Source organism: Myxine glutinosa, chromosome 9 (genome assembly GCF_964187855.1).
Source record: "Myxine glutinosa chromosome 9, kmMyxGlut1.1, whole genome shotgun sequence".
NCBI classification, from domain to species: Eukaryota; Metazoa; Chordata; class Myxini; order Myxiniformes; family Myxinidae; genus Myxine; species Myxine glutinosa.
Window position 1 is genome coordinate 39,953,296 of NC_136269.1, and position 15,251 is coordinate 39,968,546.

Sequence of the window (15,251 nt, forward strand, 5' to 3'; positions counted from 1 at the left end):
CCTATTACGATGCGCAGGGATACGGTGTACCTATTCTAAACCGGGGTACACACCGGGATCATTCATCCCAGCAAGCTGGTACTCAATTTGCCGACCTCGGAAGGATGACAGGCTGAGTCAACCCCCCTGGCGTTAATTCAGCGATCGATCGGGATTCAAACCCAGGATCCTAGGATCCCAAGCCGGCACCCTAACCGCTAAGCCAACACCAGGCTATATATATAGGCCTATATAACCAGGCTATATATAATATACAATGTAATAATAATATATAATAAATAAATAAACAAGAAGACATCATGCGGAGCACGATACTTGCAAAATACGCCCCCCAACCCCTCCCCAAGAAAAAAAATTCCATTGATACAGCAAATTGTCCATTTCATCAAGATTAAAATTGACAATCTTGATCAAAGCTCGGGTCAATAGGAAGAAAATTGACGATTTTTCAGATGAAAAATGATAATTTTGGAAGGTTGACCTTGAGTTGACCTTTGCCCTTTTGACCTCCAAAAATAGTTTGTTTCACTATTTAGTGACTCAATGTGCAAATGCTGTTCAATTTTCAAGTCAAATCTTATAAAAATTGAGGATTTTAGAAATGTGGCCTATGTTGACCTTTTGGCCTATGTTGACCTCAAAAATACTTGGTGGTTGAATTCAGTGACCAGATATGCAAGTCCTCTTCAAATTTCAAGTCAATAGGATGAACATTGAGGATTTTAGAAAGTTGGCCGAGATGTTGACCTCAAAAATAAGTGGTGGTTGAATTCAGTGACCAATTATGCAAGTCCTCTTCAAAGTTCAAGTCAATCGGATGAAAATTTAGGATTTTAGAAATTTGGCCTATGTTGACCTTTTGGCCTATGTTGACCTCAAATATACTTGGTGGTTGAATTCAGTGACCAGATATGCAAGTCCTCTTCCAATTTCAAGTCAATCAGATGGAAATTGAGGTTTTAGAAATGTGGCCCATGTTGACCTTTTGGCCTATGTTGATCTCAAATATACTTGGTAGTTGAATTCAGTGACCAGATATGCAACTCCTCTTCAAATTTCAAGTAAATTGGATGAAAATTGAGGATTTTAGAAATTTGGCCTATGTTGACATTTTGGCCTCTGTTGACCTTTTGGCCTATGTTGACCTTTTGGCCTATGTTGACCTCAAAAATACTTGGTGGTTGAATTCAGTGACCAGATATGCAAGTCCTCTTCAAATTTCATGTCAATCGGATGAAAATTGAGGATTTTAGAAATTTAGTAAAGTTGGTGACCTTTGGCCGATGTTGACCTTTTGACCTATTGACCCCAAAACAATAGGCTTCTTGCTTTTGAACAACTCTACCATTAGGTGAAGTTTCGTGAAGATCGGTTGGAAATTGTGACCTGTAGGCCGGTGACAAACAAACAAACAAACAAACAGACAGACAGACAGATGAAAAATCGGTCAGAGACCGAGGACTTGCCGGAATTTACTTTTTTATCGGCCATTTAGGACAAATATAGTGGCCGAATCACGTGACCGATGACGTCATCATTAACATATTTTATTCCCCGTGGAGAGTTCTTTACAATGAGCCATGTCTGAATTTTTTATATTCAGCACTTTTGGAAATATGGCACTGCTAAGTTTTTCGGTTTTTCCAAGATGGCGGCCGAACCACGTGACCTATGACGTCATCATTAACATGTTTTATTCACCATGGAGAGTTCTTTACAATGAGCCACGTCTCAATTTTTTCTATTCAGTACTTTTGGAGATATGGAGGTGCAAAGTTTTTCGGTTTTTCCAAGATGACCGCTGAAGCACGTGACTGATGACGTCATCATTTACATATTTTATTCCCCATGGAGAGTTCTTTACAATGAGCCATGTCTCAATTTTTTCTGTTCAGTCCTTTCGGAGATATAGAGGTGCAAATTTTTTCGGTTTTTCCAAGATGGCGGCCGAACCACGTGACCGATGACATCATCATTAACATATTTTATTCCCCATGGAGAGTTCTTTACAATGAGCCATGTCACAATTTTTAATATTCAGCACTTTTGGAAATATGGAACTGCTAAGCTTTTCGGTTTTTCCAAGATGGCGGCCGAACCACGTGACCTATGACGTCATCCTTAATATATTTTAATCCCCATTGAGAGTTCTTTACAATGAGCCATGTCTCAATTTTTTCTATTCAGTACTTTCGGAGATATGGAGGTGCAAAGTTTTTCGGTTTTTCCAAGATGGCCGCCGAACTACGTGACTGATGACGTCATCATTTACATATTTTATTCCCAATGGAGTGTTCTTTTCAATGAGCCATGTCTCAATCTTTTCTGCTCAGTACTTTCGGAGATATGGAGGTGCAAAGCTTTTCGGTTTTTCCAAGATGGCGGCCGAACCACGTGACCGATGACGTCATCAATTGGGCACAGTCTATTCCAGGTCAAGACCAATATGTGTGCAAAGTTTGGCGATTCTACGTGCAACGGTGTAGACATAGTGCTGCAGACAGACAGACAGACAGATGAAAAATCGGTCAGAGACCGAGGACTTGCCGGAATGTACTTTTTTATCGGCCATTTAGAACAAATATGGTGGCTGAACCACGTGATAGATGACGTCATCATTAACTTATTTTATTCCCCATGGAGAGTTCTTTTCAATGAGCCATGTCTCCATTTTTTCTATTCAGCACTTTCAGAGATATGGAGGTGCAATTTTTTTCCAAGATGGGGGCCGAACCACGTGACATATGACGTCATCATTAACATATTTTATTCCCCATGGAGAGTTCTTTACAATGAGCCATGTCTCAATTTTTTCTATTCAGCACATTCAGAGATATGGAGGTGCAAAATTTTTCGGTTTTTCCAAGATGGCGGCCGAACCACGTGACATATGACGTCATCATTAACAAATTTTATTCCCCATGGAGAGTTCTTTACAATGAGCCATGTCTCAATTTTTTCTGTTCAGCACTTTTGGAGATATAGTGGTGCAAAGTTTTGCCGTTTTTCCAAGATGGTGGCCGACCACGTGACATATGACATCATCATTAACATATTTTATTCCCCATGGAGAGTTCTTTACAATGAGCCATGTCTCAATTTTTTCTGTTCAGCACTTTTGGAGATTTCGTGGTGCAAAGTTTTGCCGTTTTTCCAAGATGGCGGCCGACCACGTGACTGATGACGTCATCATTAACATATTTTATTCCCCATGGAGAGTTCTTTACAATGAGCCATGTCTCAATTTTTCTGTTCAGCACTTTTGGAGATATAGTGGTGCAAAGTTTTGACGTTTTTCCAAGATGGCGGCCGACCACGTGACATATGACGTCATCATCAACATATTTTATTCCCCATGGAGAGTTCTTTACAATGAGCCATGTCTCAATTTTTTCTATTCAGCACTTTCAGAGATATGGAGGTGCAAAGTTTTTCGTTTTTTCCAAGATGGCGGCCGAACCACGTGACTGATGACATCATCATTAACATATTTTATTCCCCATGGAGAGTTCTTTCCAATGAGCCATGTCTCAATTTTTTCTATTCAGCACTTCCGGAGATATGGAGGTGCAAAGTTTTTCGGTTTTTCCAAGATGGCGGCCGAAACACGTGACCGATGACGTCATAAATTGGGCACAGTCTATTCCAGGGCAAGACGAATATGTGTGCAAAGTTTGGCGATTCTCCGTGCAATGGTGTAGACGCAGTGCTGCAAACAGACAGACAAACAGACAGACAGACAAACAGACAAACGAACAGATCAACATACTTGCCGGAAAATTTTTTCCGGCAAGTAACAAACAGACAGACAACAGACAAACGAACAGATCAACATACTTGCCGGAATTTTTTCCGGCAAGTAATGAAAATCGGTCAGAGTCCGAGGACTTGCCGGAATTTACTTTTTTATCAGCCATTTAGGACAAATATGGTGGCTGAACCACGTGACCGATGACGTCATCATTAACATATTTTATTCCCCATGGAGAGTTATTTACAATGCGCCATGTCTCAATTTTTTCTATTCAGCACTTTTGGAGATACAGAGGTGCTAAGTTTTTCGCTTTTTCCAAGATGGCGGCCGACACACGTGACTGATGACGTCATCATTAACATATTTTATTCCCCATGGAGAGTTCTTTACAATGAGCCACGTCTCAATTCTTTCTATTCAGCACTTTCGGAGATATGGAGGTGCAAAGTTTTTCGGTTTTTCCAAGATGGCGGCCGAACCACGTGACTGATGACATCATCATTAACATATTTTATTCCCCATGGAGAGTTCTTTACAATGAGCCACGTCTCAATTTTTTCTATTCAGCACTTTCAGAGATATGGAGGTGCAAAGTTTTTCGTTTTTTCAAAAAGATGGCGGCCGAACCACATGACTGATGACGTCATCATTAACATATTTTATTCCCCATGGAGAGTTCTTTACAATGAGCCATGTCTCAGTTTTTTCTATTCAGCACTTTCGGAGATTATAGAGGTGCAAAGTTTTTCGGTTTTTCCAAGATGGCGGTGAACCACGTGACCGATGACGTCATCATTTGGGCAAAGTATATTAGAGGGCAAGACAAATACGTGTGCAAAGTTTGGCAATTCTACGTGCAACGGTGTAGACGTAGTGCTGCAAACAGACAAACGAACAGATCAACATACTTGCCGGAATCCTTTCCGGCAAGTAGCAAACAAACAAACAGACAGAACCACAAACACAACCGACCAATATACTTGATAAATCTTCGATTTTGCAAGTAATAAATAATAATAATATAGAAGATTAGATGATTGTTGACATCATCAGTTCGCCATATCTTTCATTATTAAACCAATATAGAGTTTCATAGATGAAGAAGCCACTCTGAGAATGCGGTGGAGATGCTTATTAACATTAGTTGCCTTGACGATCTTCATCTGAGAACAACTGTTTACACAGACAGGTACTTGCAAAGAGGCAGGCCATTCATTGGACAGTTACAGGACAGTTTACAACACACACACATATACAGAGTTCGCATTTATTAATATGGATTTTTTTTTCTTTCTTGACTTGGGTTTACTTTCTGAACTCAGTATATCAATCTGGTGAGTTTCTTTTACGTTTCGGTGATTTCTTTGTTAAAAGAACCATGTCACTGATTGTCTGTCGCAGCAAGAAGTCAACAACAGGATTATATCACAGGTGGCATGACAAAATATACTGACAGGTACATTTGACGATTGGCTTCACAATCGGGTATATAAGGGTTGTTGCGTTCTGTATTCGTGGAAAACAACTGCTGCACGTCTACAAAAGTTATTGCCGCTTCCTTTGGAGATGGTCCGTCAACTTGACAATGCTGTTCGTCATGGAGTGGTGGCTTTCAGAAATTCCGGCATGAAACAGCATGCTAATGCTCAGCAGTATGGCATCACTCAAGGTCAGGTGTCAAAGATCCTGAAACGAAATGCTCAGAGGGGTGTCCCTACTCCAATACCGAGGCCAGGACGTCCCCGCAGAACCACAAGGAGGGATGATCGCCAGCTGCACCGGTTAGTCCGCAATGGTCGTACCAAGTCAGCTAATCGGCTCAGGGCTGAGCGGCAGCAACTGACAAATGTGCCTGTATCCAGAAGGCTCGTCAACCAATGACTGGTTCAAGCAGGCAATCGTGCCAGGCGTCCTCTGAGAAAGCCACGCCTGACCAGACAACACCGCTAGCGCCGATTGCAGTGGGCCAGAGAGCACCGTCAATGGCAGCCAGGACACTGGAATCACGTGATCTTCAGTGACGAGTCTAGATTTCTGGTCTATCGTCAAGATGGCCGCGTCCGAGTGGACAGACAAGTGCATGAAGCCTACAACGAAGATTGTATAGTGCCAAGAGTCCAAGCTGGAGGTGGTGGGGGTGACCGTTTGGGCTGCTTTTCATGCAGGGGGAAAAACTGACCTGGTTGTTCTGAAACCTGAACCAGTTCAAGTACAGGGCCATTCTGGAAGAAATATTGCTTCCATTTGCTCGTGCAGCCTTTGGAAGAAACTTTGTCTTTCAAGATGACAATGCACGGCCTCATCGTGCTCGCATGATCCAACACTTTCTTGCTGACCGTGGTGTCGAGCATATGGAGTGGCCTGCCATGTCCCCGGATATGAATCCGATAGAGAACTTGTGGGCAGAATTAACGTGTCAAATCGACAACTTGGACCAGCAGCCTACCTCTGTGCGTGAATTGCAGCAGGCTATTGTCACTGCATGGCAAGCGATTCCTGTCCAAACCTTGGCAAATCTCGTGAACAGCATGCCTCAACGTGTACGTGCTCTCCTGAATGCTCGTGGGGGTTACACGAAGTACTGAACTGTAATTTTACTTACAAATATTGTCTTTCTTTCAAGTAAACAAGTTGTCTTTCTCTTGCCTGTATTTCTATGCACGTTGTGATCCGGCCTTTCTCCCAGAAGGGAAGACACATCTTGATTACTTTTTTGCAACTTTTCTTGACAGTTAATTTTTCATTCTTGTAGAGATAAAATAACACACTGAGGACTTCCCTTGCAGAAGGAAGCTTTCTTCCACGCAGTTCCTCAGAAGTGGGACCAATCAACCACACTTCATTGTCCTTTCTGGTTTTGGGCTTCACACCACCAGTACCCGTACCACTTTTACTAGCCATCTGAATAAAACTAAAAGAAATGTTAAGCGACAACAGCGAGGAAAGGCCAAAACAAGGCTTCCTGAGGCTCGTTTGCACGACGTGCTTGAGGCCTCCTTTCCTGCTTTCTGAGGCTCGTTTGCACGACGTGCTTGAAGCCTCCTTTCCTGCTTCCTGAGGCTCGTTTGCACGACGTGCTTGAGGCCTCCTTTCCTGCTTCCTGAGGATCGTTTGCACGACGTGCTTGAGGCCTCCTTTCCTGCTTCCTGAGGCTCGTTTGCACGACGTGCTTGAGGCCTCCTTTCTTGCTTCCTGAGGCTCGTTTGCACGACGTGCTTGAGGCCTCTTTTCCTGCTTGCTGAGGCTCGTTTGCACTACGTGCTTGAGGCCTCCTTTCCTGCTTCCTGAGGCTCGTTTGCACGACGTGCTTGAGGCCTCCTTTTCTGCTTCCTGAGGCTCGTTTGCACGACGTGAGTGAGGCCTCCTTTCCTGCTTCCTGAGGCTCGATTGCCCGACGTCCTTGAGGCCTCCTTTCCCGCTTCCTGAGGCTCGTTTGCACGACGTGCTTGAGGGCTCCGAGTGCTTCTGCTCACTGAGGCTCTCACCTTCGGAAGTGTTGCGTTTACATTCTGTACGCCTGGCAATCTTAGCTGCTTAACGTGCAGTGTAAACAAACCTTTTCTTTGTTATCAATGGTGATCTCAAAATTGTGGAGGAGCTTGTATGTGTAATGTATTTGGGAGGACGACTCGGCCATCCTTGTGCTTTTACATGAATTACAATGACTTGGACCGGTGTGTACCCTGGTTAGAATAGGTACACCGTATCCCTGCGTGTAGTAAGAGGCGACGAAGAGGGTTGGCGTCAGGAAGGGCATCCGGCCATAAAAACATTCCCTCAAAAAGAGAACCATGACAATTACAACTACATATGGGCAGGGTACAGCCCAAAGTGGAGATCGGTTTCTGAGGTTTGGGACATGGAATGCAGGGACAATGACAGGGAGATCAGGAGAAGTGGTGGAAGTATTGATCAGAAGAAGAGTGGACATATCTTGTGCGCAAGAGACGAGATGGAAGGGAAGTGGTGTGAGAATGGTGAAGGGTAGGCAGGGACAGAAATACAAGTTTGTGTGGCAAGGGTGCCTGGAGGGCGTAAATGGTGTTGGTGTCCTGTTTTCTGAGGAGTTTGTAGACAGTGTGGTGAGTGTGACTAGAGTGAGTGATAGGTTGATGATGGTGAAAATGATGATTGGAAAGCTCTTGGTGAACGTCATCTCAGGATATGCTCCGCAGGTTGGTCGGAGCGATGAAGAGAAGGACAGGTTCTGGTGTGCGATAGAGAAGCTGATGGAAAAAGTGAAAGATGAGGAAGTTGTTGTGGTAGGAGGAGACCTAAATGGACATGTGGGAAGGAGTATGGACGGTTTTGAGGGAGTTCATGGGGGTTACGGTTATGGTGTGAGAAATGGAGAGGGTGAAAGGATTTGGGAGTTTGCTGATGGAGCTGATTTGTTGATTTGTAATACTCAGTTCCAGAAAGGGGATAATAAGCTTGTTACATACACGTCAGGTGGGTCGACGACAACCGTTGACTACCTGATGGTGCGTAGGCGAGATAGGGGGCACCTCCGGGACACAAAGGTGATCCCGGGGGAGGAGGCTGTTTCACAGCACCACTTGGTTGTCTGCGTCATAAGGGTGAAAGGTGCGAGGAGAGCTCGGCGGGTGAAGTACCAACCGAGAATGAAGGTGTGGAGGTTGAAAGAGGGGACAGTAAGGGAGGCATTAAAAGAGAGGCTGAGTAGGGTAGAGGATGATGTGGTTGAGCTTGAACGTGGTTGGATGTCAATGAAAGATAGTCTGTTGGGAGCCGTTGGTGAGGTATGTGGATGGACAAAAGGACCACCGAGGCACTCGGAAACATGGTGGTGAGATGATGAAGTTGGAAAGAGGATTGACGAGAAGAGGAAGAAGTTCAAGGAGTGGCAGAAGGCGAAAGGTACGGGAGCAGAAAAAGCAGAGCATGAAAGTTATAAGGCAGCCAAGAAGGCTGCAAAGAAAGAGGGAGCAAAGGCGCAGGACACATGTAGGAAAATGTTCGGAGAACGCTTGGATTCGGAAGAGGGTCAGAGAGCGGTATTCAGGATTGCAAAGCAGATAGCGAAAGAGAGGTGTGATGTGATGGGGGTGAGTTGCTTGAAGGATGAAGTGGGACAAATTGTTGTGGACCCAGATGGAATTAAAGGAAGATGGAAAAGATATATGGAAATGCTGTTGAATACAGAGAATGAATGGGATGGCAACATCGACAGTAACCCAGTTTTAGGACCGGCAGAGAAGATAACTGAGAAGGAAGTTGAGGAAGCGATAAAAGCAATGAAGAGTAGAAAAGCGGGAGGGCCGACGGGAGTTGTGGGAGATATGTTGAAGGCAGCAGGAAGTTGGGGTGTGAAGAGAATGGCAGAGATCTGTAATCTGGTGGTGAAAGAAGGTCACATTCCAGTGGATTGGGAACCGAGTACCCTCGTCCCTCTATACAAGGGGAAAGGTGACCCTCTGGAGTGTGGCTCGTACCGAGCGATAAAGTTATTGGAGCATGGAATGAAGGTATTGGAAAGAGTGTTGGAGAGGAGGATAAGGAAGAAAGTGAAGATCGACGAAATGCAGTTTGGATTTATGCCAGGAAGAGGAACGACAGACGCGCTCTTTATTGTCAGGCAGTTGCAGGAGAAGTACATGGAGAAGAGGAAGAAGTTGTTTCTTGGGTTTGTTGATCTGGAGAAAGCATTCGATAGGGTTCCACGCGAAGTATTGACATGGGCATTGAGGAAGTTAGAAGTGGAGGAATGGTTAATCAGAGTTGTGATGGCAATGTACAAAAGAGCGCACAACCCCCCCCCCCCCCCCCTCCCTAAAACACTCCCAGTCACTCACTGATGAACCTCTGAAAGTTTATTCCATAATAATTGAAACAAGATCTGGTTGGACATTGTAACTGTTCCCTGCGTCTCAGGCTCCGCCATTGTGGGGGAAGAGTACGGACGCTAGAGACGGGGGAGGTTCCAACCCTATCCTAAAAAAAAAAAAAAAAAGTACCCCTGGCTTGCTTCCTTGTATCTCGGTCCCTTCCAGCCGCTTCACCATCTTGTTTGTTCAGCGGCTTTTTCCCAGGCTCGCTTTTATTTACGTACCTCAGAAAAAAAAAAATTCTGATTATTCCTGTTCAGCTGAAGAAATTACAATTTTCAAATGCTAAATATCGATTGAGGTTTTTATTAATGGACACTTTCACATCACCAGGAAGGTACCAAACTTTAATATCAGTCAGTCAATAAATGGTTAGAATACAACAACAACAACAACATGCATTTTAAAAGGCCATTTTCCCTGCGAGAGCGGGGGTTAGCCTTGCGGTCCCCATGACAATCTTCTCCATTTTGCCCTATTTTCTGCATCTCTCCTTGTTAACCCCCTTGCCCGCATTTCTTCTTCCACCATCTTTAGCCAAGTCTTTCTCGGTCTTCCCCGTCTTCTACTTCCTACTACATTCATTTCCATCACTCTTCTCAACCAGTCACTTTCATCCTTCCTCAACACATGACCAAACCATCTCAACCTGTTCCTCTTCACAGCATCAATCACAGGCTCTATTCCCATCATCTTTCGCAATTCATCATTTGTCTTCCTCTCTCTCAACGATACTCCGCACATCCGTCGAACCATTCGCATTTCCACCCTTTCCAACCTTCGTTGCTGCTCTACGCTTACGCGCTTACGTAGCTCTACGCTCTACGCTCTACGTTGCTCTACGCTACTGCTCGTTGCTGCTCTACGCTACGTTCTACGGTTAGAATGAGCTTTATATATTAGATAAACATAAGCAGTCCAGTCCACATGTTTTTGCTTTAATGTTTTCAGGAGAGATTGAGGCAGCATTCTGTTGCCTATAATAAAAACATAAATAACCACCTTTAGAGGCCATTTTTCCCCGCAAAGCGGGGGTTGGCCTTTTTCGGGCACCGTGGTTGTTGTTGTTTTTGTTGGTCCCCTTTTTGAAGCAATGTTTTACGGCCGGATGCCCTTCCTGCTGCCAACCCTGTTTGTCGCCTTTTACTACAAACAGGGAATTACCAGTGAACTGGTACTCAATTTGCCGACCTCGGAAGGATGACAGGCTGAGTCAACCCCCCTGGCGTTAATTCAGCGATCGACCTGGATTCGAACCCAGGATCCTAAGCTGGCACCCTCGCCGCTAAGCCAACACCAGGTGCCTATACACCACACAAATAAATGGATGTGTAAAAAGAACATGTTACACGCTTGGAACAACATTGCCCTTAGGACGGGTACCCCGCTAGTACATTTAATGTTCCAAACATAATTACCACTTCAAGCTGCGAACTTTCTGCATCCTTCACTTTTGTGTAGATGTTGGAAGACTCTGAAGATGGTAACAGCGTTTCTTCTTCATCTGATGCCATTACCTACAAAGTGAAGAAATGGGGAAATTGGTGGTGGGGGTGGGGGGAGGGAGGAAGTGGGGCAAAACGTGTCAGCTATTGAGAATCAAATGACTTATAGCAAAATATGCAAATGACGAAACTAAACAAATCGTTGTTGGTCCCATCACTCAATGGTGATGAATCACTATGAAAATAAAAAATTAATCATATCCAGATTCGGATCTTCACCAATGTTTTTTTCTTTTTATATACTTTGTCAAGGCTCGTATAAGAGCTAACACATAGAACATATAATAAAGGCAGCAAGAGACAAGAGAGGAGAGAGAGGGAAACACAACAGTAGAGAACAGAACCATCAGGGGATCTGCGGAAAAGAAAGGGCTGGGACGGGGTACACGAGATAAACAAGATTGACACTTTCAGGAAAGAAACACAAGGAATTTGAAGGAGGTGCGGTTTGGGTGTATTAACAGGGGTAGAAAATATCAAGGTTTTTGGATAGGGGAAGATATGAAATGGTGATGAACAGCTGTTTTGAAGACTTGGAGGGAGCAGTGGGATTGAAGAGTGTGTGGGAGTTTGTTTCAGAGGTGGCACAAAAGAGGATTGAAAGAGTGAAGGTGAGCAGAGAGTCTTGAATTTGGCAGTTTCGTGAGAAGAGGGTTGCTGACAGATCTTGCGCGTCCTGCAAAAATATTTGGGTGACAGCACAGACAAAGCAATGGGGTGCAAGGCCAAAGAGGACTCGTTAGAAGATAGAAAGAACACCAAACCGCCCGAGATGAAAGAGTGAAAGGCCCTCAGAATCAGCTTCATCAAGAGAGATACCAATAATTCTAAAAGCCTTGGTTTCTACAGCGTGAAACCGAGCTAGGTGTGAGGCAGGAGCACCAGCCCAGAGGGGAGAGCAGTACTCCATCAAGCTGCGGATGAAAGCTTTGTTTGTGGTGAGAAGCTCAGTAGTGCCAAGGAAGGACTTCGCATGACGGAGGATGCCCAGTCGGCGCCACTGGCTTTGGAGGCCAGCTTGTAAATGTGGTTTTCCCAGGAAAGATCATGGCAGAGTCAGACCCAAAAGCTTGAGTGACAGAATTCTTCGAGAGGATTGTTGAGAAAGTAGATGGGAGGGTTTTCCAGACGGTCTTTTCGGAGAGACAAGGTGAGAGTGTGAGATTTGTCAGGATTGAAAGACATGTTCCACTTGTTTGACCAGTTTGTGATTTTATCCAGGTCTGCAGGAAGTGAAGAGGCTGATCTAATCATTCATTGCCTAATCTGTGAGCAAAATCTAATAATTTAGTCCTTGTAACACCCCCAATCTCTCCACCTAATATTGTCTGAATCCATAGATAACTTTTTGAAATATCCTGTTCACAGACAAACAGACAGGGGTGAAAACATAACCTTGGTGGCGGAGGTAATGAGAGTTCATGGAACACCTTACCAGGGGTCACGCTTAATTGTATTTTTTGTGGCCCGTCAGACCACCTGAACAGATTGTTTTGGTGGCCCACCAGCATTTTTGGTGGCCCGACCATATATTATTTGCTGGTGAATCAAACTTCATAAAAATCAGTGTCCACGTTTATATTATTATTTCTCATGACAGATCTCATGCCATTTCTCTGCAAGATGTTCTGAATGTGGCATTCCAACATTCCTTTCCCCTTCTGTCACCAGATAATCGAAGGTTGATGAGCAACTTCCCAACAAAACAGAGCGTACTAGGCATCTGTATCGCATGGAAATTATTATCATGGTGGATATTGCTCAGTATGAAGATCGCCATCAAACCTTTTCGAGCGACAGACGTACGTACACCTTGCTTCAGCAAAACCTTGCTTGCATACCAGAGAGCTTGTATTGGTTCCTGCACTGGATCATTTCTGTTGATAACAGCGATGATGATGGTGAGTTCCCTCATGATTGCAGAAATCAGTCTGATGAGAGGCGAATCCTCATGATTTTTAATGACGCGCTGCATGATTTGTCACATGGAAGAATCAAGACTCCCAAACACACAAGTCTCACTATAACAGTTCAGCACATTGGAGGATCAAAAGAGCTAATAACTTTACAAAACAGGATGGGACACCGTCCCTCCTATGATGAGATAGAGGCATTACATACCGGGCTTGCGAATGAGGTTTTGGCCAGGTTTTGGCCAGATCTGAAGAGCAAAGGGTTGCCATTCCTTCCAATATTTCAAAGGGCCGTGAACGTCACAAAAGGCAACTGAGGTCATTGAGGCTCTCACCTCTGACCACGTGAAGCAGACACTCATGTTGCCGCATGCTAAGCATGCAACCTCTGAAAATGTCAGAATTGGTATTCAATCAACAGACACCAATATGGCCATGCTATGCATCACCCATTATAGGGAAAATCGATCTGAGGAGATATGGTTTCGAACAGGAGTGACAGATAACATAAGATACCTACCAATCCATTCAATAGCACAGCAGCTGGGCCAAACAATGTGTGACGCACTTCTGGCTTATCACGCTCTAACTGGTTATGACTCCACCAGCTGTTTACCTGCCATTGGCAAGAAAAGTCCCCGAATATCCTCAACAGCATTCTATAGCATTAGCAAAGTCTGTCACAACCTGGGCAGCAGCCATCAGTGGATGGTGTTACCTTGAAAAAGTGTGAGAAGTTTCTGCACAGGTTGCACACTAGTGATCCAAAATCTGGCACAACAGCAGACAGTACAACTACTGGGGATGCCTCTTCATGGCTGTTGTACCCCCTCCCCCCTCAACACAAGTCAGGGCCCAAATCCTCCCCACTCTTCTTGCTGCCCAGATTCGTCAGGGCAGCGAGGTAACGGTCAGTGCTGATTGGTCCTCATGGACTGGCCCATTCCATCTTGTCTCTTCTCTCTCTCTCTCTCTAACTCTGTCGTAGCCCTGACTTTGTGAATGCGGAAGTACACCATCTCTGGGTCACTCCTTTGATATTGATTGGCTTTCTCCATGCCACGTGCTTGTTCGAGGAAACTGTCCGGGGCTCTGCACCAACAACAGCAGACAGTGTCCGGTACTGGTTGTTCTGTCAGAATAAGCAAAAGAACGAGGGCTGCCACCGGCTTTGACAGCTTGTCCCTTCACATTAAACGGACCAACTACCGGGTTCTTGTGTGAAGCAGAGCTCTCGAAGTGAGACAAACCAGACCAAGTTGGTTATGTATGGGAAGTGAAGGATGGCACTCCAATGAAAATTCAGCCCAAGATGATGAACAAAGACCCAGCCTCAAGAGGTCTTGTAGATATTGTTACAGGTTACTGTTCCAAATCTACATGTCACCGGTCCGACCCTTCCCTGCAGGATGAACGGACTTGTGTGTATATGCATGAGTGAGGACTGTGAAAGCCCCAACAATGATTTTGGATATTTATGACAATGAGGAACATAACGTCGGGGATTAGAGAACCTATCATTGGGAGTGTTTAACATTCATGACATTGTGTAAAGATATATTTTACATATTGGGAGGATACTGGAGTATTCACACCCCAATGCACCAGAAGTAGTGGGGTTGCTGGAGGGATGTTTATCCTTGCTAAGCGTATGTATTATGCAATACAACTCCAATTTGTCACAAAACAAACTTTGCATGTTCCCCTGCTATTTTGTGTTTTAAAATTAAAGGCAAATTAGAGTAATTTATAATTCTCCACCAATAAATCATTCCCTCATTGCAATTTCAAAACACGAAATAACCACTATTGCAAAGAATCGCCTGCAGAAAAAAAATGGCACACCACAATCTTGGGCGAATCCCACCCAAGAGATGTTCCAGGGGGTTGTTTCAACACAAAATGTATCCAAAGCATTTATGTGGTGTGGGTTGTGCGAGACCATTTTCCCAAGGTCTGGCTCCTGGATTACGTGGAATGATTATCAATTTTTGTTTGACAGACAGACAGACAAACAGAGACTGTAAAGTGATTGCTTTACCACACTGCACGTATGCATGGTCAGATCAATATTCCGTACAATTTGCCAAATTCAGAGCCAAAGTGGGATGGGACAAGGTGTATGTGACAAGGAAGAATTGGTTCAATTTTGGTCAATATCCGGATCTGGCTACTAGAATTTTTAAAGTGATTCCTCACCAATGGAAGATAGGGCTAAAACCGATACATA

General features: G+C 44.4%; 1 protein-coding gene across 16 annotated transcripts in view; it reads right to left on the minus strand.

Annotated features, from left to right (window-relative positions):
• The window catches only part of LOC137435466 (transcriptional repressor CTCF), a 167,318-nt gene that overhangs the window by 128,301 nt on the left and 23,766 nt on the right, over positions 1 to 15,251 (minus strand). For 15 of the 16 annotated variants that reach the window (XM_078784292.1, XM_078784293.1, XM_078784291.1 and 12 more), the window contains one exon: positions 11,022 to 11,120. In XM_078784292.1, coding sequence (XP_078640418.1) covers positions 11,022 to 11,117 — 96 coding nt within the window. In that variant the 5' untranslated portion in view covers positions 11,118 to 11,120. Of the gene's footprint in view, positions 1 to 9,732; positions 9,828 to 11,021; positions 11,121 to 15,251 lie in introns of all 16 variants that reach the window. The other variant, XM_078784290.1, reaches the window with a different exon arrangement.